This window comes from Rhinatrema bivittatum, chromosome 7 (assembly GCF_901001135.1).
Source record: "Rhinatrema bivittatum chromosome 7, aRhiBiv1.1, whole genome shotgun sequence".
Lineage (NCBI taxonomy): Eukaryota > Metazoa > Chordata > Amphibia > Gymnophiona > Rhinatrematidae > Rhinatrema > Rhinatrema bivittatum.
Genome location: NC_042621.1, coordinates 87668423 through 87690138, shown reverse-complemented (window position 1 = coordinate 87690138; position 21716 = coordinate 87668423). Strand labels below are relative to the sequence as shown.

General features: G+C 52.4%; 1 protein-coding gene across 1 annotated transcript in view; it reads left to right on the top strand.

The window, feature by feature from the left end:
• ZFPM1 (zinc finger protein, FOG family member 1) overlaps nucleotides 1-20986 on the top strand; it is a 253909-nt gene extending 232923 nt beyond the window's left edge. The window contains exons 9-10 of the mRNA XM_029608649.1: nucleotides 14327-14482; nucleotides 15212-20986. Coding sequence (XP_029464509.1) covers nucleotides 14327-14482; nucleotides 15212-17688 — 2633 coding nt within the window. The 3' untranslated portion in view covers nucleotides 17689-20986. The remainder of the gene's footprint in view (nucleotides 1-14326; nucleotides 14483-15211) is intronic.
• Nucleotides 20987-21716: the final 730 nt, after the last annotated feature.

The window sequence follows — 21716 nt, the reverse complement described above, 5'->3', positions numbered from 1 at the left end:
GAGACTGACCACTGTCGATCTCCTCTAGGCCAAGGACGTCAGGTTCTTCGTCTTCGGCGTTGGGGGAACAACTGAGTTGAGCATTGAGGGAAGCCAAAGAAGCATTAACACTGGCTTCTGTCGATGCACAGTGCCAAGTATGGGGATGCACCGGCTCATGCTGCAATGCCTTTGAAGCATTTCCGAGGCGAGGAGAGCCAGTCCTCCATCAGTGCCAGGGAGGCCGTGACAGTCTCCACCAATCCGGTTACCTGTCATTGAGCCACCTCGTGGGTCCGAAGAAGATCTGGCCACCCCCCTACCTCCCAGTCAGTGTTGGGATCGGCAAAATTTGAGGAGGAGCTGGAGCGCCAAGTCCAGCTAACGGTTGAGCAGATGCGGCAGGGCTTTGGTCCAATGGTTCCACCCATCCTCGTACTGCTACTGGAGAGGCTCAACGTGCTCATCTGTATGTTACCGACCCAGCTGGCGTCAGTCCCCTGGACAGCTTCGGTGCTCAGCAGGGCATAAGGCCTCCCCCTACCGATACGGTGGTCATTGCCGGTTCCTCTGAGGAGGAAGTGCCACCAGGTCCGGCAGAGATGCTGAGGTCTGCAGTCCCCTGTCCAGTTTGACGGGTGCCTGCACCTCTGGACAAAGGCCGAACACCCAGGCACCCATCTCCTGTAGCTTACAGTGAGGATGAGAACCTCTTTGACCCTTGGGGGGATGATGCTTCGGAGTCCTCCTCCAGAGGAGCGAAAGAAGTCTCTGAGGATGACCTTTGCAGGGTTCGTGAGATGATGGCAGAAGCCATCCCATCTCAGTTGTTAATGGAGAATGATGTCAGGCACAAAATGCTTGAGATCCTCCAGTTCGTGCAGCTTCCTAAGGAGATCATGGTGGTACCGGTGCACGAGATCCTTAAGGAGCTTCAGAGGCTATGGGAACACCCCATCACAGTGCCTCCTGTTAGCAAGAAGGTGGACAGAGTCTACTTCATCCAGAAGGCTGCTGGATTCGATAAGGGTCAGCTGTCCCATCAGTCGGTGGTGGTCGAATCTACCCTCAAGAGAGCCAAGTGTTCTCTGACCCATTCCTTGGTGCCCCCGGGGAAGGATCACAGAGCAGTGGACGTTCTTGGGATGAAGGTATTTCAAGGGGCCATGCTCATTGCCTGCATTGCTGCCTACCAGCTCTGCATGAGCCAGTACTCACAGGACATCTGGAAGCAGGTGCAGGAGATGGCCGAGCAGCTGCCTCAATATCAGCAGGACACCCTCATGTTGTTGGTGCATAAGGGCCTGGAGTGCAAAAAACACGAGGTCTGAGTGACCTACAATGTTTTTGAGACAGCATCAAGAGCCTCTGCAGCAGGAATCGGTGCCCGCATAATGACATGGTTGCGGGCCTCGGATCTCAGACTGGAGGTACAGGAATGACTTGCCAACATACCATGAACTGGGGAGAATCTCTTCAGAGACAGGGTGAGGGACGCTTGCGGGAGTCCTCAAACAACTCTTTGCCAGCACTCCGGACCCGTCTTCCTCTTCTAGGAGGCCAACGAGACAGGGACAGAGGAAGTCTTTTGCCAAAGGAAGTACTATCCTCCGCCCCCTTGCTCCCATCAGCATCATCAGGGCTCCTGCAGCTGTCCCAGGCAGCAGAGAGCCCCCAAGCCCCAGCCAGCCCCTCAGTCAACTCCAGGGATGGGGCTTTGACTGTGTCGTAGGGAGTGTAGGTCAGCCGCCTGTACCCGAGACGGTGGACCTCTGGTCAGAGGCAGGTTGCAGTTCTTTGCGAACCAGTGGCCCAGTATAACCTCAAACCAGTGGGTTCTTTCCATCGTCCGTTAAGAGTACCAGTTGAACCTATTGGGCCCTCCTTGCCGATTTAGGGGGCTGGTAGCACATAAAGAGGTACTGCTAGTGGAGCTCTCTTTCCTCTTAACAGCCAGGGCAGTTGAGCCCGTACTATCAGAGCAAAGAGGGAAGGGATTCTATTCTAAATACTTCCTGATTCCAAAAGAACAGGAGGACTCTTTCCCATCCTAGACCTAAGGGCCTTGAACAAGTTTGTAAAAAAAGAAAATTTCAAGATGGTTTCCCTGGGCACCTTGAACCCCCTTTTAAAAAAGGACTGGCTATGCTCCCTCATTCTAAAAGATGCATACACTCACATCAAGATCTTCCCCGGTCACAGGAAGTGTCTCCGATTTGTGATGGCGAAACAGCACTTCCAGTACTGGATGTTGCAATTCCAGCTAACATCAGTCCCATGAGTCTTCACAAAATGCTTGGCTGTGGTGGTGGCGCACCTCCGCAGGTATGTTTTCCCTTATTTGGATGATTGGCTGGTCAAGAGCACATCTCAGGCAGGGGCTGCCAGGTGTTGGAGTCACTAGGGTTTGTTATCAACTACCCGAAGTCCCATCTCAGCCCGTCACGTCAATTGGACTTCATAGGAGCCCTGCTAGATACAGCTCAGGCCAAGGCCTTCCTGCCTCAGAGGGCTGTCACCTTGCCGACCATCATGGCAGAGATTCAGCAGAGCCAGCAGGTGTCAGCCTGGCATATGTTGGAGGCTGTTGGGCCATATGGCCGCAGCCGTCCATGTTGCTCCCTTGGCACTTTTACACATGCGCAGAGCCCAATGGACCCTGAAGTCGCAGTGGGGCCAGGCCATTCAGAGCCTCTAGGATTGCATTCAAGTCACCCTGTGTCTCCCGGACTCATTGAAGTACCTTCAAGTCTGGAATGGGAGATCTCTGTTCGATATCCCCCTACCCAAGTTGTACTAACCACGGATGCGTCCACCCTGGGGTGGTGAGCTCATGTAGATGGGCTCAGCACCCAGGGTCTCTGGTTCACTCAGGAATGCTCTTGTCAAATTAACTTCGGGCAATCAGGTACGCACTATGGGTTTTCAGAGATTGGCTGTCCAACAAAGTTGTCCTGATCCAAACCGACAACCAGTAGTCATGTGGTATGTCAACAAGCAGGAAGGCATGGGGTCATACTTCCTGTGTCAGGAAGCAGTCTGGATCTGGTTGTGGGCCCTGTCCCACAAGATGGTGTTCAGGGCCATGTATTTGGCCGAGACAGAGAACTTGGTAGTGGACAGGGTGAGTCGAACCTTCAGACCCCACAAGTGGTCCCTGGACCAGGGGGTAGTGAACTGGGTATTCCGCCTCTGGAGGAGTCCAGACATAGATCTGTTCGCATCCCCTTGTAACAGGAACATGCCTCAGTTCTGCTTCCTATACAGGTTTGACAGCAAAGCAGCCTCGGGCGCCCTTGCCTTCATTGGGGCAAGGGTCTTATGTATGCGTATCCTCTGATTCCCTTTGTGGCGAAGACTCTCTTGAAGCTTCACGAGGACAAGGCGACTATGATCCTCATAGCCCCTCATTGGCCGAGACAGGTCTGATTTCCACTCCTTCGGGAGTTGTCCATCTGGAGACTGATTAGTCTGGGAACTTCCCCAGATCTCATCATGCAAGATCGAGTCAGGTTAAGGTATCCCAACCTCCAGGCCCTGTTGCTCACAGTCTGGATGTTGAGAGGTTAATTCTGCAACCATTCAGTGTCTAGTGGCTTCCAGAAAGGCTTCCACTAGAAAGTCCTAAGGACTTAAGTGGAGAAGGTTTTCTGTACGATATGAGCAGAAGGCCCTAGATCCGTTGTCCTAAACCGACACAAGAACTGTTTGATTCCCTTCTACACCTATTGGAAGCTGGCTTAAAAACCAATTGCGTTAGAGTTCATCTCAGTGCAATTGGCACATACCACCGAGGTGTAGATGGTACACCCATCTCTGTACAGCTGATAGTTGTATGATTTATGCAGGGCCTGCTTCAATTGAAGCCTCCCCTGTGTCTTGGTGTTAGCTAAGCTGATGAAAGCTCCTTTTGAGCTGCTGTGCACCTATGAACTGAAGTACCTGAACTGGAAGGTAATATTTTTGGTGACAGTCCAGCGTGCAGGGTCAGCGAGCTCCAGGCCTTAGTGACCTATCCACCTTACACTAAGTTTTATTATGACAGGGTGGTGATGGACTTCCATCTTAACCAGTCCATCATCCTGCCATCATTTTTCTCCAGGCCCCATTTGCTCCAAGGTGAACGAGCACTACACAGTTTGGACTGCAAGCGAGAATTAGCCTTCTATCTGGAGCGGACAGAAGCCCATAGACAGTCCACCCAACTTTTTATTTCTTTTGATAGGAATAGGTTGGGCGTAGCCATTGCCACACAGACACTATCTATCCAATTGGTTAGCAGAATGCATCTCCTTTTGTTATGTCTAGGCAGGACTGCATCTTGGAGGTCATGCAAAGGGTCATTCTGTCAGAGCTATGGCAACGTCTGTGGCCCACTTGCGAGCAGTACCCGTGGAGGAGATCTGAAAGGCTGCAACTTGGAGTTCTCTCCACACAGTCAGATCTCACTGTTGTCCGGATAGGTTTGGTCAGTCTGTCCTTTGGAGCCTTTTTGAGGTGTACAACCCCATCTTTCCCTGCCTAGGGCCCGTTGTTTGGGTTTAGGCTGTTTGAATTTAGGCTGTCTTCCCCTTTGTTTCCAAATGCACCGATATTGTGCCCGCTGGCACTTGGTTAGGTGTCTGTTGGTCCCTTTTTTTGTGTTGGGGAGCAGCCTGTAGCTAGGGATTCAACCATGTGTGAGGACTGCCATCCTGCTTGTTGTCGGAGAAAGCAGAGTTGCTTACCTGTAACAGGTGTTCTCTGAGGACAGCAGGATGTTAGTCCTCACAAAACCCACCCACCACCCTGCAGAGTTGGATTTCTCCTAACTTTTCATTTATATATATAAAACTGGAGAAGGATCCCGTGTGGGTATGCTGGGCATGCTCAGTGCGCCAGGCAAAGTTCTAGAAACCAAGTTTTCCGCATCAAGGCTCCATCTGATGATGTCACCCATCTGTGAGGACTACCATCCTGCTATCCCTCGGAGAACACCCATTACAGGTAAGCAGGTCTGCTTTATGTGGCCAGATAACTTGCTACTTATCCGAATATCTTTAAAAGATATCTGGGTAGTGCTATTACTGTCTCGGTACCAAAAAACCCCGCAAAACCTCTAAAAGCCTGTGGAACCCATCCTGATGTAAATGACAATTGCTGGTCCAGCTCTCCTAAAATACATTGCGGGGGCATCTGTGTCCCCATTCCCCCCCCCCACGCCCTTTTCCCGATTTAAATTTCTGTTACGCCCCCCCCCAGTCTAAAAGTCTTTGTTTGCTCCTTCTCTGGACTCCCACCCCATCATCTCACTATCTCCCCCCCCCCCGCCCCCATGACGAGAATCATCCCTGCTGGGAGTGAGGGTCCCTCTCACCCGCTCCTGGCAGTGCTGGAAGCGTAAAGCCGTCTTTATTTTAGGCGCGCTGGACCAGCTGTTGTCATTTACATCAGAGTGAGTGCCGTGGACCCTTAGTGGTTTTGTGGTTTTTTTGTACTGATACAGTAACAGCGCTACTTACCCGGATGTCTTTTAAAGATATCCAGATAAGCAGCAAGTTACCCAGCCACATAAGGCTTTCCTTTTCACAAGTCTGTTACCCGATATTCAGCTAGGTCAGCCGGATATCTAAGCCCCTCCCCGGGACACCCCTGAAATGACTTTTTTTTTATCCAGCTAAATTAAAGCCAGATATGTAGTTATCCGCTATAATTTAGCCAGATAAGTGGCTCAATATGCCACATTAGCCATTTAACTTGTGAGTTATCCATCTAAATAGCTTTTGAATATCTACCCCTTAGTCATTTAAAGCATTACATTTAAAGATAGCACAGTAGCAAGGGTGAATGGATTGTTTAATGCTCGTTCCCTGGTGGTATCCAGTCTCTGTCTGTATATACACATGTGTGCTGGTGTGTGCTTTTATGAAACTCTCACTATAGCATTTTGTCATGACTGCATTCAGCTGTTACAGTGCCCACGTGTTTGTGTCTGTATAGTAGAAGGACGTCTACACACACTTTGTTATAGATATGTAATACTCTAGAAAGTAATCTACACAGTATCTTTTCGTACAGTATCATACTCTGCAGTCAGTACTAGATTTTCATGAGAACATATTCACTATAAACTTTTTTAGAGAGTAGAATATAGCATTATACACAGCATATAAAAATTACTTATTCTGTTCCGTTGTTAACCGTTGTGTATTTTATGCTGCACAAATGTGTTCATGCATGCTGTAATTATCATTCCTGTTCATACCCGGATCAGTCCAGACGCCTGGGATTATGCCTCCCTTCCAGCAGATGGAGACAGAGAACGTTTCATTGGCACTGGTATATAAACCAGAGTGCCACTTGCCGCAGCTCGGTATTTCTCTGTCTCCAGTAGATGGTAGAGGTGCAATCTCTGCAGTCTGTTAAAAAAAAAAAAAAGAGAGAACGAAGATGACCCTGGTGGGGCTATCCCTCCTGGTGTTGGGTGGAATGAGCAGGGGCCGGGGACCCTTCTCTATCTCGGCTTTTCACTTCCGGGGGGGGGGGGGGTGAGTAGCTGGTGAGGCCAGTTCCCTCCCTCCAGGAGAACAAGTGGAATCTGGCAGCTCTTCAGCCAGGAAAGTACCCTTTTTTCCTTCTACTGTCTCATTAAAGTTTAAAAAAAAAAAAATTTTTTTAATAGAAAGCAGGGGAAGATGCAAGGATACGAGCAGCCGAGAACGCTGCATTTGAATGTCTGGGGCTGTTCTGAGGCGAGTTCTCAGGCAGCAGGCAGTGTGGCAGTTCACCGCGCATGGCAGTGGGATTGCTTTTCACATGCGGTCAGGCCTGTGAGCAAGTGGAGCAGCGTTCTATTTGCAAATGGCACACGGCAGTGCATGCCGCTCGTGCAGCGATGCTCGTGCATGGCTGTCCCATGCCAGACTATGTTCCTGCTGCCTCTCTCTTGGCTGCATCTGAGCTGCAGCCAAAGTGCATGGGCACGGGAGTGCCATTGAAATCGGCCGCCCCTCTCCCGCCAGGCACGGGAAAGGCAGCCATGTTGTCGGGTGCCGATGGCTTGCCTGGACTGTGTCGCAGGAGTGAAGTTAGTTATATCTATTTTTATTTTTAAAATTTGGTTTTGTCGGATTGATCATGATGTTTTAATGTAATTTTGGTTTTTATTTTAGTTAAAGTAAGTTTTATTTCATATTTGTTTTTATTTTTATTTTATTTTTCTATAAAACTTACTAATTTAAATTTCTTTTGAAAATATTGTAAACCGCTTCGGTCATTTCTAGTATTTGGTGAAACGGTATATAAATGTATTAAATAAATAAGATCTTTCTCTTCCGTTGTCTCCAGTGGGGCAGACCTCGATTCACTGCAGGGAGGCTGATTCGGAAGGCTAGGGGGGGCTCTCCTGATCAAGGATTGGGGGCCCCTGCTCCATTCTTATCAGAGTTTATTTTGCTTATGCACAAGGCATATTTGGCATGCCAGGCCATTGGGAGGCTCTCAGAGAGGCCTGGCGGACCGCAGCCAGGCATAAAACCTTGAGGGTCCGGTGTTCTGGTGCTGCGAAAGGCACCCAGGGTCCTCAGGATGAGGATACCTTTGGGCAGTCCAGATTTCGACTCTGAAGATTCTGAGGGAGAAACTCCACAGGGACCTGGTTTTCTGGACCCGGCTGAGATGGACAAGGACCTGACGGTGCCTGATAAACAGCCCAGATGGTCAAGATCCGGATGGAAGTTTGGACCAGACACAGGTGTCAAAATGGGACGACCTGAAGGTGGTGCTTCTTTTCCGGAAGGAAGAGTTGTAGCCCTTGATCCCTCATGTTCTCGAGAAGCTGGAGATCAAAGTCCCTCAGGAGGAGTCGGATCAGGAGTGAGTGGACCCAGTCATGGATGGCCTGAGGAGTCCAGCGAAAGTCTATTAAAAAGCTGGTCGTCAGGGAGTGGGACACTTCGGAGACAGGCCTAAAGGTAGGCCGGGCAATGGCTAAGCTGTATCCTTTGTCTGAGGACACACTCAAATTGTTGGCACTTCCTAAGGTGGATGCATCGGTGTCAGCGGTCACTAAGAAGACCACCATTCCGGTAACTGGCTCAGTGGCGTTGAAAGATATGCAGGACAGGAGGTTGGAAATTCACCTCAAGAGAATCTTTGAGGTGTCTGCCCTTGGCATTTGCCCTGCGGTGTGCAGTAGTTTCATGCAGAGGGCCAGTTTATGCTGGGTGCAGCAGTTGCAGGCTAGAAGAGCACTAACTCCATCTGAGACTAAGCAGGTGGACTGCCTGGAGACAGCAGTGGCCTATGTTGTAGTCGCTTTATATGACCTTATCAGAACCAGAACTTCCTCCAGGGTTATGATGTCTGCAGTGTTGGCCAGAAGGCTTTTCTGGTTGAGGAACTGTTCGGTGGATGTTTGGTCTAAGTCTCGATTGGGAGCCCTATCGTTCAAGGGAAAGCTTCTGTTTGGAGAAGACTTGGAGAAGCTCGTGAAGCAGCTCGGAGAGTCCAGGGGCCATAGGCTGCCAGAGGATAAGCCAAAAGGGAACAGGGGTTCCTTTGCTGGGCACTCCCGTTTTCGGTTGAGCAGGCGATTTCCTCTTGGTAGGTTCTTGGCAGGAGTTCTCAGAGACAAGGCGCTGGGAGGCAGTGATGGAATCATTCCTTTCGAGGAAATCAGGCAGAGAAGGTCTCGGCCAGGGGTCTGGTGGTGCAACGTCCTCACAATGAAGCGACGCCAGTCCACTCCTCCCTCCCTTGGGTGGGAGAACATCTGTCTCTGTTTTACGAGGAGTGGACCAAAGTCACGATAGACCAGTGGGTCTTCAGTGTGATGATTAGAGACCGCTATGCATTAGAATTCTCTTGTCCACTCCAGGACTTGTTTATGGTGTCCCCCTGCGATCCTGGCTGCAAGAGAAAGGTGGTTTAAGGGACTGTGGATCAGTTACAAGAGCTGGGAGCCAGAGTTCCTGTTCCTATGAGGGAACAAAGAATGGGAAGGTATTCCATTTATTTTGTGGTCCCGAAGAAGGAAGGATATTTCTGTCCACTTTTAGATCTAAAAAATGTGAATGTGGCTCTCAGGTTTCCTCGTTTTTGAATGGAGACTCTGCGGTTGGTAATTTCAGCAGTGTGCAATGGAGAATTCCTGGCTTCTTTAGACTTGACCGAGGCGTATCTGCACATTCCAATCCACCCAGATCACCAGCAGTTTCTGCGTTCCATGGTGCTCAGGAGACATTTTCAGTTTTGTGCCCCTCTGTTGGTGATGGTTGTGGTGGCAGCAGCACTCAGGAAGAAGGGTATCTTGGTTCACCCATATCTGGGTGACTGGTTCATTCGAGTGAAGTCGGAGGCCCTGGGGGTTTAGGTCATGGAGCAGCTACGGTCTCTGGGCTGGGTGGTGAATTTGACGAAGAGTCAACTCACCTCTCAAGTTCTGTAGTTCTTGGGAGCATGTTTCAACACCAAAATGGGAAAGGTCTTCCTTACGGACTCTCGTATTCTCAAATTGCAGAAGCAAGTGTGCAGATTGTTGGAAGCAGCAATTCCCAGAGTCTGGGATTACCTTCAGGTGTAGGGCTCTATGGCGTCGATGATGGAGCTGGTCACTTTGGCCTTTGCCCATATGAGGCCACTGCAACAGTTCCCTCCTCTTGTGTTGGGATCCGTTGTCAGAGCAATTTCACCTTCCTTTGTTGCTCGAGGAGCCTGCCAGGTCCAGTCTGTCATGGTGGCTTGCTCAGGACCATCTTAGGCATGGTGTGGATTTGAAGGTTCCAGACTGGGTGGTAGTTACCATTGATGCCAGTCTCTCCGACTGGGGGGGGCAGTGTGCCAGAATTAGTCGGCCTAGGGGCAATGGTCCACGGAAGAGAAGTCCTGGTCTATCAATTGTTTGGAAACGAGGGCAGTGAGGAACGCATTACTTGCCTTTCTGCATCTTTTGATTGGCTGCTCAGTGCGCATTGTTATGCCCATCGGTTGCAGACGACTGCGACCTCGTGTACTGATCTCCTGCACTGCTCTCCTGCCATCCCCGGGGCTGCTCGCGGCTCAAGCCAGAGTTCACTGCCACGTTCCTCAGAACTCCTTGTGGCGGCCTGGACGCCACCGCCACCCTCCTTGACTTTGGGCCTTCCTAGGCACGCGCACGCCGCCGGGCCCTCCTTTGAAACCTCTTCGGTGGGAACCTCAGGGGCTTCTCCAGTTGATGGCATTATCAAACCGTCATATTTAAACTCCACCTTTGCCCTCAGCTAGCTGACTTGGCAACAACCTCTGTACGTCTTCGACTACTGCTACGTGTTCCTGAGACTATGCTTCGTGCCTTGGACTTGGACCCTGTCTGGTACCTGCTCCTCGGGGGCCAGTGCACACACTGGGGGCTCGCTCTCCTTGCCTACTCCGCTCCTCGGGCTGGCTCTGTGTCTCCTGGGTTCTAACCTGCAAGGCCTCCCGTTTCTCAGGACTACCTCTGGGACACCTCAACTATTCGTGAGTTCTACAGAGGGACTTCCCCCCTCCTCAGGGTTGCACCCGCATCCTGAACAAGACTGGCCATGCCTTCCGCTCCTCAGGACCACATTTACATATTACAGTGACTACCAGAGCTTCCCCACTCCTCGGGGTAGCGCTCTCCGGCTTCCCTGGGACTTGCTCGCTTCCCTGCTCCTCGGAGTTGGGCCTACGTACTATACTGAGACTGCCATCACTTCCCCGCTCCTTGGGGCGGTGCTACGTCAGCTCGGGCTTCCCTGTCCTGTGGGCTGGCCTACGGCATTACATCATCATCCTACACTGTGCAGCTTCTCCCTTTGGGGTTGCCCTCCGGAGTCCCTCCTGATTGGTCAAGCCTCATGCCCCCTGCTCTGTGGTCTGTCTGGCATTCCTTCCCTCGGGGGTCCCTGCCCAGGAATTGCCTCCAGTCTGCTCTCCATGGGGGTCCTCTCCTGGTGCCGCGGGATCTCTCTATTGCCTCACCCAGAGCTCTCCGCTGTCTCTGACCTCGCCTCCTGACGGTGCAGACCTGTGGGGGTCCTTCCCACAGGCAGTAACAACTTGCACCTCGGGCCAAGGGCCCACATACCAACAAATCATAACACGCATATTGTTGGACAATGTGACCAAGGTGGCTTACATCAACCGACAAGGAGGAACCAAGAGTCGGGCTGTAGCCCAGGAAGCATACAATTAGTTTCTCTGGACAGAGCAGCATCCTACATTGCCAGAGTGGACAATGTAGAGGCAGATTTTCTCAGCCAGCAGAAACAGGATCCTGGGGAGTGGGAGCTGTCTGAAGAGGCGATGGCTCTGATATGTCACTGGTGGGGTATTCCCAACTTGGACCTGATGGCATCACGAAAGAACGCCAAGGCACCCTGGTTTTTCAGTTGCAGAAGAAAGCATGGAGCAGAAGTGTAGATGCTCTAGTTCTTCCGTAGCCCCAGGGAATTCTATGCTACATGTTTCCTCCGGGGCCCCTAGTGGGGAAACTAATAAAGCAAATAGAAAATTACCCCGAAGAAGTGATTCTGGTGGCACTGGAGTGGCTGAGATGTCCTTGGTTCGCGGATCTGGTCAACCTGGCGGTCGACAGACCTCTGCGGCTCAGTCATTTGCCAAATCTGTGGCAGGGCCTAATATTTTTGGATCAGGTGGATTGCTTTTGTCTTGCGGCCTGGCTTTTGAGGTGGCGTTTGAAAGAAAAAGGATATCTGGAAGATTTCTTTTCCATTTTGATGCAGGCTAGGAAAACTTCCACTTATTTATCTTATGTCAGAGTCTGGAAGGGTTTTGAGTCCTGTTGCATCAGCCAAGGAGTGGTCTCCATTTAAGCCTCGATATCTCATGTCTTGGCTTTCTTGCAGGAGAGTTTGAAGAAAGGTTTGGCCTTTAGTTCTCTTAAAGTGCAGGTTACGGCCTTAGGCTGTCTTCGAGGCAAGGTGCATGGAGTGTCATTGGCTGCTCACCCGGATTTGGTTTGCTTCCTTCGTGGGGCAAAGCATCTGTGTCCCCCGTTGTGGAGAATATGTCCCTCATGGAACCTAAATTTGGACCTCAGAGGGATGTGTGGGGCTCTTTTTGAGCCTTTGAGAGAGGCAACGGTGAAGGATCTCACGTTAAAGGTGGCCATTTGTTTTGCCTGCAGGATTTCGGAGTTGCAAGCTCTGTCGTGCAGAGAGCCTTTCCTGATGATTTCAGATTCTGGGATTTCTTTGAAGATGATGCCTCTTTTCTCCCAAAGGTAGTGTCAGCGTTTCATTTGAACCAGACTGTGGAGCTTCTGGCATTTCCAGATTTGGATGTGTCGGCTCCGCATGCTAAAGACCTGCGATGCTTGGATGTGAAGTGGGCTTTGTTGCGTTACCTCAAAGTTACTAATAATTTCAGGGTGTCCAACCATCTTTTTATATTGTGGAGTGGTCCTAAAGAGGGGTGATCGCCCTGTCCCAGTGGGCTTGAGGGCTCATTCAGTTAGATCTGAGGTGATTTCTTGGGCCGAATGCCAGCTGGTAACTATTACGCTCCCCGCTGGCAGCTGTCCCGCGCACAAGACCGCTCACCTGCATAGTTCCTCAGCGGGCCCCGGGACGACCTCCCTCGCGGTGGTGGCTAGTCCAGCTAGGTCCTGGCAGTCTGCGGCGGCGGCCGCCGGGCCGCCTTCTGCATGCCAGGCCTCACGCCGAGGTTCGGCGTCTTCCTCCATGCTAGCCACGCCCATACGCTCACGTGCGGCCTGCCCTGAGACTTGTAGGGCCGAGGGCGGGACCAGGTTCTGCGGCGCGCCCTGATTGAGCTACAATATAAGGAAGTTCCTGACTGCACTTTCTTGCCTTGGCAATCAGGTTAGTACTCTGCTAGATTGTCTTCACGTTTGTTCCTGCTTGTCCCTAGTCTCGTTTCAGGATCCTTCTGTTCCAGTTCCGTTCCTGACTTGTTCTTGCATCCTCGTTCCTGAGTCCTGCCTGTTCCTGTGTTCGTCTATCTGCCTTCCCAGGTAGTACCTTCGGACTGTCTTACTGGTACTGACCTCATCTTGTTCCTGACCTGCCTGCCGACGATCCCAGCCTGTTCCTGACTCGTCCGTCTGTCTGCCGCCTGCCTCAAAGACCCCAGCCTGTTCCTGACCTGCTCACCTGTCTGCCGCCTGCCTCAAAGACCTCAGCCTGTTCCTGACCTGCTCGCCTGTCTGCCGCCTGCCTCTAGACCTCTGCTTGCCCTTGACTACATCTGACCTCCGGTATCTGACCCTTGCTTCAGTGACCACTCCTCTGACTGATCTTTGGACATTGACTTTTCGCCTGCCTGACCTCGCCTCCAGATTCTGGCTCTGTTCCTTGCCTTGTCATCACCAACTCTGTTCTGATTCTCCTTGCTCCAGCTCGAACCTGACTGCGCTCCTTCTGTGACTGTGGGCATGCTGGACTATCACTCTCCCAGGAGACCCTGCGTGGCCCACCTAAGTCCAAGCGGCCCGGGTCCCTACGGGCTCCTCCCGGGGGGGACCTCGGGCTTCCAGTGGTGAAACTCTACCTAGCCTCTGTCTCCTTCAGTGCTCCGCCCCCTGGGGCCAGTTACCTCCTGTTTCCTTTCAGGAGCCATTCCACCCTTGCCCCAGGCCAAGGGTCCACCCCAGAGCGCAACAGTATCAGTGCAGAAAATTTGAGGGACGGCTACTTGGAAGTCACTACAGCCTTTCGCCAGACATTATCGCTTGGATGTCCAGGCTCCAGAAGCTATGGACTTTGGTGAGAGTGTTCTTCAAGCGGGACTCTCACAGTCCCACCCTAATTAGGGAATCCTGGGTACATCCAGGAGTTTGGACTGATCCGGGTATGAACAGGAAAGGAAAATTGGTTCTTATCTGCTAATTTTCATTCCTGGTATACCACGGATCAGTCCAGAGTCCCGCCCGGTGTGGGAGAAACCACTCATTGTTCTGTCATGGTTCTATTGTACATAGGCTGTAGAGCTACTTCAGATTTCTCCTGGTTGGGAGTTATGAGGTAAAGAGTTTACTTTCAAGGCGGGGTTTATCCTTTTCCCCTTGGTCGTTTACCCTTTTCCCCCTTGCTTGTTTGTTAGGATTGTTATGGTATGAGTCTTGGCTTGGGTACAGGTCAATACTGAGTGACTGCAGGTGGCGCTCTGGGTTATATGGCAGTGTCTGCGGAACTCTGTCTCCATCTGCTGGATGGGAGGCATAATCCCAGGAGTCTGGACTGATCCGTGGTATTCCAGGAACGAAAATTAGCAGATAAGAGCCAATTTTTCTTTTCTGCACACACTGCATAGCTCTGTTTCCCCATTCACTTGCTTTATTTTTTTTTCTTGCCGTAATTATGTCTTCTTGTGATTATAGGTGTCTGCCATGGTTGCGGATTTGTCTCAACTACCAGGGATATCCTGTACAGTCACTTAGTGACCAATCACATGGGCTGCCAGCCAGGGGCGAAGGGGGAAGTGTACTCCCCAGGGACAGGGCCGCCTCCTGCTAATGCTAAGCCAACCACACCAGGTAACTGCCAGCCCCTATCCTTCTTCAGGGCTGTCACAAGGGCTGGGCAAGCAGGGTGGCTGTCTGGGGTACGCCACGCTGTCTTTTTTAAGTTTACATCTGTATGAAAAGGAGGTGGAGGGGTGGAAAAAGTGAGTCTTGCCTCGGGTGCCATTTTGTCCAGCAACTGCCCTGGTGGGGGGGGGGGGTGTCTGTCTGTCTGTCTGTCTGTCTGTCACTCAGTGTGTGATACCTCTCGTGTATGTATGTATGTGTCAGTCACATGGTGTGAGATACAGAAGTACCTGAAGAACAGGTCCCTGGCCAGCAGGTTTCTCAGATCTTTCTGGTGCATCCTGCAGTTTATTTCCCTTGTAACCAAATTGTGTGGCTGCATGCATTCCTGCTCCTGGGCCTAGGCCTCCTATCGACAGCACAGAGTAAGAGAACTTGCTGCAAAAGGCTGCATTACTAGCTTTGGGAGATTTTGCAAGGAGATGCAAATTTTGCATCCCTGTTGAAATGAATGGGATCTAAGGAACTGGAGAGCACAGAACAGAAAATCAGACAGTTTTCTTTAGCATCATTTGTGCCTCCTAATTGGAGCTGGCTGTCAGCTCTAGATAGGACCTGCACAGTTGGTTGCCTGTATTTCACCTGTGCATTGCCAGAGCAGACGTCAGGCCTGGTTTCTCAATAACCGCCTCTTCCCTGCAGCAACTAACAGGCGATTCTTCTCTTCCTCTGCAGGGCTGAGCCAGATAAACTCCTCATCGATGCTCAAGTGCAGCCTGTGTGGGATCATTGCTGACAGCCTCCCCAGCCTCCAACAGCATGCACTAATACATATGTCAGCACACGCACCACTGGACCCAGCCAGTGCTAATCCCAGCCCAACCCAGTTCCCCAAGCTGCCGGAGTCAACCACAGATCCTGAGACATCCCAGAAGTCACAAGCAGATGGCCTGGAGAACGGGGAAGCAGAGTCCTTGAGAGATGGGGCCTCTTCCTCTTCCTCAACCAGTGAGATGAATCTGGCCACGAAGATCAAAGAGGAACCCAGTCTGGACCAGAACCACCGAGCAGACATGGATTCCTCGAGCTGCAGCCCCAGACAGGAGCAGGAAGCCATTGCAAGCCCCGAGGCAGACGCAGCCTCCAGGAAGTCGTCGCCACGGAGTCCTCTCTGTGTCCTGGTGAAAACAGAAGTCGCCAGCCCCACCCCCGGCTCTAGCCCTGTCCCCAGTGAGCCAGGGATGGCTGTAGCTGGGGGCACGGTCTTTCTGCCCCAGTATGTGTTTGGACACGAGGCTGCGGTCGTCCCCCAGGCATCCGAAATCCTGGCCAAGATGTCGGAGCTGGTGCACAGCCGACTGAAGCAGGGGCACGGCGGTGGGCCAGCTCTCTACGCCGGAGTGCCGCTGCAGAAGGGGGCCACGTGCTTTGAGTGCGAGATCACCTTCAATAACATCAACAACTACTATGTTCACAAGCGGCTGTACTGTTCCAGCCGCCACGTGCACGAGGATAGCCCGCCCAGCGTGCGTAAGCTCAGAGCGACCGGGAAGAGCATTATTGCGTCGGCGGGGAGCACAAAGGGCTTGCAGCCTCCCGCCGCCGAGGATCAGGGGGTCTCTGACAGCCAAAGCGAGGCTGACGTCGTAGCCAGTGCCCAAACCACAGAGAGCAAGCTAGCGGAGGTCAAGCAGGAAGACGGGGCCCTGAAGGATACATCCTCCGAGGGGGACAGCGCCAGCAGGATGAGTGACGACTGCCAGAGCCCCAGCAGTTCTGTGGATGAGCTTGACGATGACCCCTCTAAAACGCTATGTGACGCGTGCAACATACGCTTCAGCCGGCACGAGACGTACATGGTCCACAAACGCTATTACTGCGCCTCGCGGCACGACCCGCCCCTGCGCAGGGCGAACGCAGGCAAACTGGCTTTCCTGCCGCAGCCAGTGCGCACCCGCAAACGGCGAAAGCTGTACGAGATCCATGGCGTTGGCAGCCCCTCGCTCTTAGCAGTGCACCAAGTGCCAGAAATGCCGCTGCCTCAGGTGGCTGGCGGGCAGGGGGCAAGTGTGCCTTTTCCCAGCCCCGCGGACAACGCCTCCATGGCAAATAGAGCAGAGGCCGTGTCTGTTCTACCGGGCCTCGTTTCCATGACCAAGGCAGCTGCTGTTCCATCCCCCAGCTCTAGCCCTGACGCCGAAGGGCCGATAGATCTCAGCAAGAAGCCCCGTCTCCAAGGTGACGCCGCGCCGGCCCCACTGCTGACGCTTTCAGACTACCATGAATGCACCGCATGCAGAATCAGCTTCAACAGCCTGGAGAGCTACTTGGCTCACAAGAAGTACCACTGCCCTGCTACTCCACTGCAGCGGCAGCTGCAGAAAATAAAGAGCCCAGAGGCCGGCGTGGCGAAGCGCAAGGTTGCCGGCGTGCCAGAAGGTCAGGAGCGAGGCGAAGGCGTGGACAGTAGGAGAGTGAAGGTGGAGAGGAGGACGTCGCTCAGCCCTGGGTCCGTCCCTGCATCGGCCAGCACCGTCTGTCTGCCCGCGGCGTACGCCTGCAGCTCAGACCTAGACCCCCTGCAGCGCTACATTAGCATAGCGAAAACCCACCAGGCGCCAGCCAGCGCCCCTACGCCACTCTGCCCTTACTGTCCGCTCAACGGGACCATCAAGGGGGACCTCATAGAGCATATCAAAAATGTTCACGGGCTACTGGTAGCTAAATCAGCAACTGGACACGTACTGCAGGGCGGTTTAATTGAGGTCATGGTGCCAGGCAGAGCTCAGCTTAGCAGTACGTCAGAGAGAAGCCCGCCAAGCCCGCCAGGAGCTTCCGTGTCATCTCCCCAGCAGCCAGGCCCAAGATCCAGGAAGGACAGCTTTGCCTGCAAGGAGACGACCCCCATGCCCTTGTCCAATGGAAGTGCCGTGCAGTCCAGCTCCCCCAGACCGCACCTGCCCGTGTCCCCCTCGCTCCCTTTGAACATCTCACCAGCACCCGAGGCTCTGAGAGAGGTCGGGATTAAGGCCCCTACCCCGCCGTTGCACATGGACAAATCGGTGCAGACTTGCAAGGACCTCCCGCTCTCCCTCCCAAACGGAAACCAGAGATACTGCCGGCTGTGCAACATCAGGTTTAGCAGTCTTTCAACCTTCATAGCACACAAGAAATACTACTGTTCCTCACACACTGCCGAGCACATCAAGTGACCGCAGGACCCCCCCACGGGAAGGGGAGACGAGGAGGGAGCTTCCCATGCCTACGACACCCAGAAATGTGCTGATTCCTGCACTTAAGGCCTCTGCCTGGATCCAGCCACAGCAGTTGCAAGCCTCGTGCCTGGGAAAGGGGGGAGGCCGCATGGGGGCAGACGATGAATGGACGCAGGCAATGACCACCAGGGGCGGGGGTGGGGGGGATATGGTTCCCTTGCACTTAAAACGGTGCAAAAATAATGCGATGTCCCTCAGACCCTGAACCCTTTTAAGCACAAGAGCCGGGGCAGCGGGAGCAGCAGTGCAGAGTATCCGTGCGCCCCGGTTTGTTGCACAAACTCTTCTGCCATAAATTCTCGTTTTACTTCTCTTTATAAAGGTGAAACCTGGGGGGGATTCCGGTGTGTACTGGGGACTCCCGGGAAGAGCCCAACATGGGGGTGAGCTGATTGCACGGCAGCGCCTCCGGTGTGGGGTCCTGATGGGCTTCTGCTTACCCTGTCACCAGACTTCATCCGCCCACAGTATGCATTGCCTACAGCAGCCACCCCAGCACCTCTCCTGGGCCTGAGTGGGGAGCTGCCACCTTTGGAGTACAGCCGTGGTACTGGAAAGCGCTGCGTGTAGGCAGCAGGTCATTGGTGCTCCCATTCGGCTGTGGCACAGCGGTGGGATCTGGTCACGGCCATGACCGGTCAGGAAAGGGATTTCTGAAGATCCTGGCATATGGTGTGCCCGAGCCCAGTTTCGTAGTGCGAGGCGGGCGGTCAGTGGGCTGATGGGATGTGCAGAGGGCAGCAGGCTGGCGTGCTCACCCTGCAGGTCTTTCAGCAAGGCTGCTGGCCTTATCTGGGTTTGTTCACTGTATTCTTATCTTCAGCTGTTTGTATGCACCGATTCCCAGCACAAGAGTTGCTCCTGAGGGTGAAGGTGAAAACCGAACACATTTGCTGACACAGATGCATTCTGCGTGCACACTACAGAGAAAAGTTATGCTGTCCTCATAGCCTAATTATCAGCTTCTCTAGTCACCGGACAGAGGCTGTGCTTATGCTGTTCAGTAGGTGCACAGTATTTAATGGAGTTATTGGGTGCTCAGTACTGTGTGGCACTGGTACTGCAGGTCCCTGTGTTAATTCTGTTTGTGGTACCAGGGCATGCACAGAAGAGTGTGAGGGGCTCTGACAGCTTCCCCGCACATGTGCTGATATCATGGTGATGAGTTGTCAGGCACAAAGCATTTTTTTGCATGTGGCTTTGACAATTTATTTGAAGGCGCTCTGCCTTGCTCCATGTGTGGCCCCATCTCTGCCTTGCCCATGCGTGGTGAATCCTCCCTTGTCCAAGGGCGACGTTTGACACATTCTATGTGTGTTGGGTGACCTTTTCTGCCCTAATCCATATGCGATGAATGACCCATCCTTCTCTGCCCATGTGGGACAGGTAAACAATTTCCCCTTGCCCATATGCGATGGGTGACCTGTTCTGCCCTGCCCTGCCAGGGTGTGACAGGTGGCCCATTCCTCCTCCACCGAGTGGGACAGGGGAACCTGTTCTGCCCTGTCTGTGCGTGACAGGTGACCCTTCCTTCTGGCCTGGGTGTGGTGGCTGCTCCTGTTGGTGCACAGGCAGTGTCAGTTTATAGCAGTTTCATGTTAACAGCGCCAGTCTTCTACCTTCCCCATTTACATAAGGGCTTTCTGACATGAGCTGGCGTCTATTAACAGAAAAACACTAAACCCGACGTCCTGCTACTGCCACCATGCGCTCCAGTAACATCCTTGTGTATGTGTGCACCCCAGTGCCCTCTTGTCCTTCTGCGTGCTTGGCTGTAATAAGGAGTGCTGTCTGCATGAACCAAGTGAGCCCATGGAGGTGCCCGGTGCAGGCTGCCAGAGTGGGAATGCGATGCCCAAGTTGGCCACTGCTGGTGCGGTGGAGGATTGGTTGCAAAGGTTTTTCTGCTCAGTGAGCATAGCGTCCATCCGGCAGTTCCTGCCTCACTGTCTCTGCCGTGGTTGTACGAGCTTCAGTCCTGGGCAGCTCTCGAAGGGCTCGCTGCTCACATAATAGTCTCTTTGTCAGAGGCGCTGAAACAAGAGAAAGACCTTTGGGGGTAATTGTGAAAGCCAACACCATAGGTTAGTGTGCAGAAAGGCTTGCGTGGAGGTTGTATGTGCATACTTGTATGTGCACAAGAAATAGGTTTTCTGGGGGAGTGGCGCTGGGATGAAGTTGGGATTTATGCACTTCTGATTTTAATTAGCTTATGAATTAGCATGCACAATGAGCAGCTGCAACTTTGTGTGCATTAGTTTGCGCGCATTGTATAATTTTCAAAGTGAACTTGGGTGCGTAAGTTCGCCTTGCAAATCGACATAACTTGTGGGGTTTTTTTTAAAAATCTGCGTTGCACGGCTTGTTAAATTATCCTTCCTGTTGTTACCTGGAGGCTACAGGCTCGGAGGGTCATGTGATAGTGGCAGGAAGCTGTCATGACTTGCACTTGTGATGCAGCAATGCCCCATACCACAAATATTCATATGGGCTGCAGACTTCTCCCAGCTGCCTCGTCACCCACCTGAGGCCTGAGCTGCTCCTACCCTGCGTTCCTCAAACAGCTGGCCAGGTACTGGGGAGATTGCAGGCCTCTCCTTATTTCCTGTGGCTCCACTACAGTCTCTCTTCCTGATGCTAGTCCTCCCCAGTCTTATTGCCTGCTGCAAATTACTGCCAACATTAACTCCAACTGCCCCATTCCCTATATCCTTTATCTCACCTGCCATTCTGTCGTCTGCACTCTCCACTGTTCTTGAACTTCAGAGTTTTCTTCCTCTTATCCAGCCATCTCCACTCTCCCGGGCATCATCTCATCCTTGTCGCTGTTGTCTCTCCTCTACCTCTTCTCCTGTTCCCTCAGTATTTCTCTGTCTCTAGCAGATGGTAGAGGTGCAAACCTGCAGTCTGACAAAAAAAAAAAAAAAAAGAAATGTAAGAAGTTTTTGGGTGGAGGTTCCCTGAGGTGTTAGGCTTCTTTAGGAACCATCCCTCAGGTGGAACCGGGCGACTGGGAGTTTGGGACCCCCTGGCTGGTGTTCATCCTCGGCTTGCCGGGGGTCCTGATAGCCAGGGGACTGGCTCCCTTGTGACCTCTGAGGTCTCCTCCTGTGAGTTCACCGTCCTGTCAGGGAAGTACCATGTTTGTTGGTATTAAGTTTTTATTGAAAGAAAAAAAAAAAAGAGTAGAAACTCCATGGGTCTTGCAGCAGCTGAAGGAGCAGTCGGGGCACATCTCCTGGTTTCCAGTACCATCTTTAGGCTGATGCTTCCTAGATTTACCTTTCTGTACCAGAAATGTTATCAGGAAAACAGTCCCAGATCTCAGCCTGTTTGCCTGACATTGCTGTGACTTTAAACTCAACATGGCCAAGACGGAGCTCCTTATCTTTCCCCCAAAGTTCACTTCCCTGCTTCCTCCTTTCTCTATTTCTGTGGATAACACTATAATCCTCTCAGCCCATAACCTTGGAGTCACCTTCTACTCCTCTCTCTCTACTTGTATCCAAAATATGCAGTTTTGCTCTTTAATATCACCAAAATCCATCCCTTCCTTTCCGAGCACACTACCAGAACCCTTATCCATGCTCCCATCACCTCCTGCTTAAGACTGCTGCAGCCTGCTCCTCACAGGTCTCCCCATGAGCCATCTCTCTCCAATACAATGTATCCTAAATTCAGCTGTGCCACTTGCTACACCCATATAACCCCGCTTCTCAAGTCATTACATGGCTCGCTATCCATTCCCACATAAAATCCAAGCTCCTCTTACTCACCTACAAGAGCCTTCACTCTGCAGCTCCTCACTACCTCCCCTCTTTTATCTGCCTCTGAACCCCTCCTCGTGCACTCCTCTCATCAGGGAAATCACTTCTACCTGTGTCTTCCTCCTCTACTGCCAAATCCCGGCTCTGTGCTCTCCACTTGCCAGCGCCGTATGCTTGGGATGGACTTCCTGAGTCGGT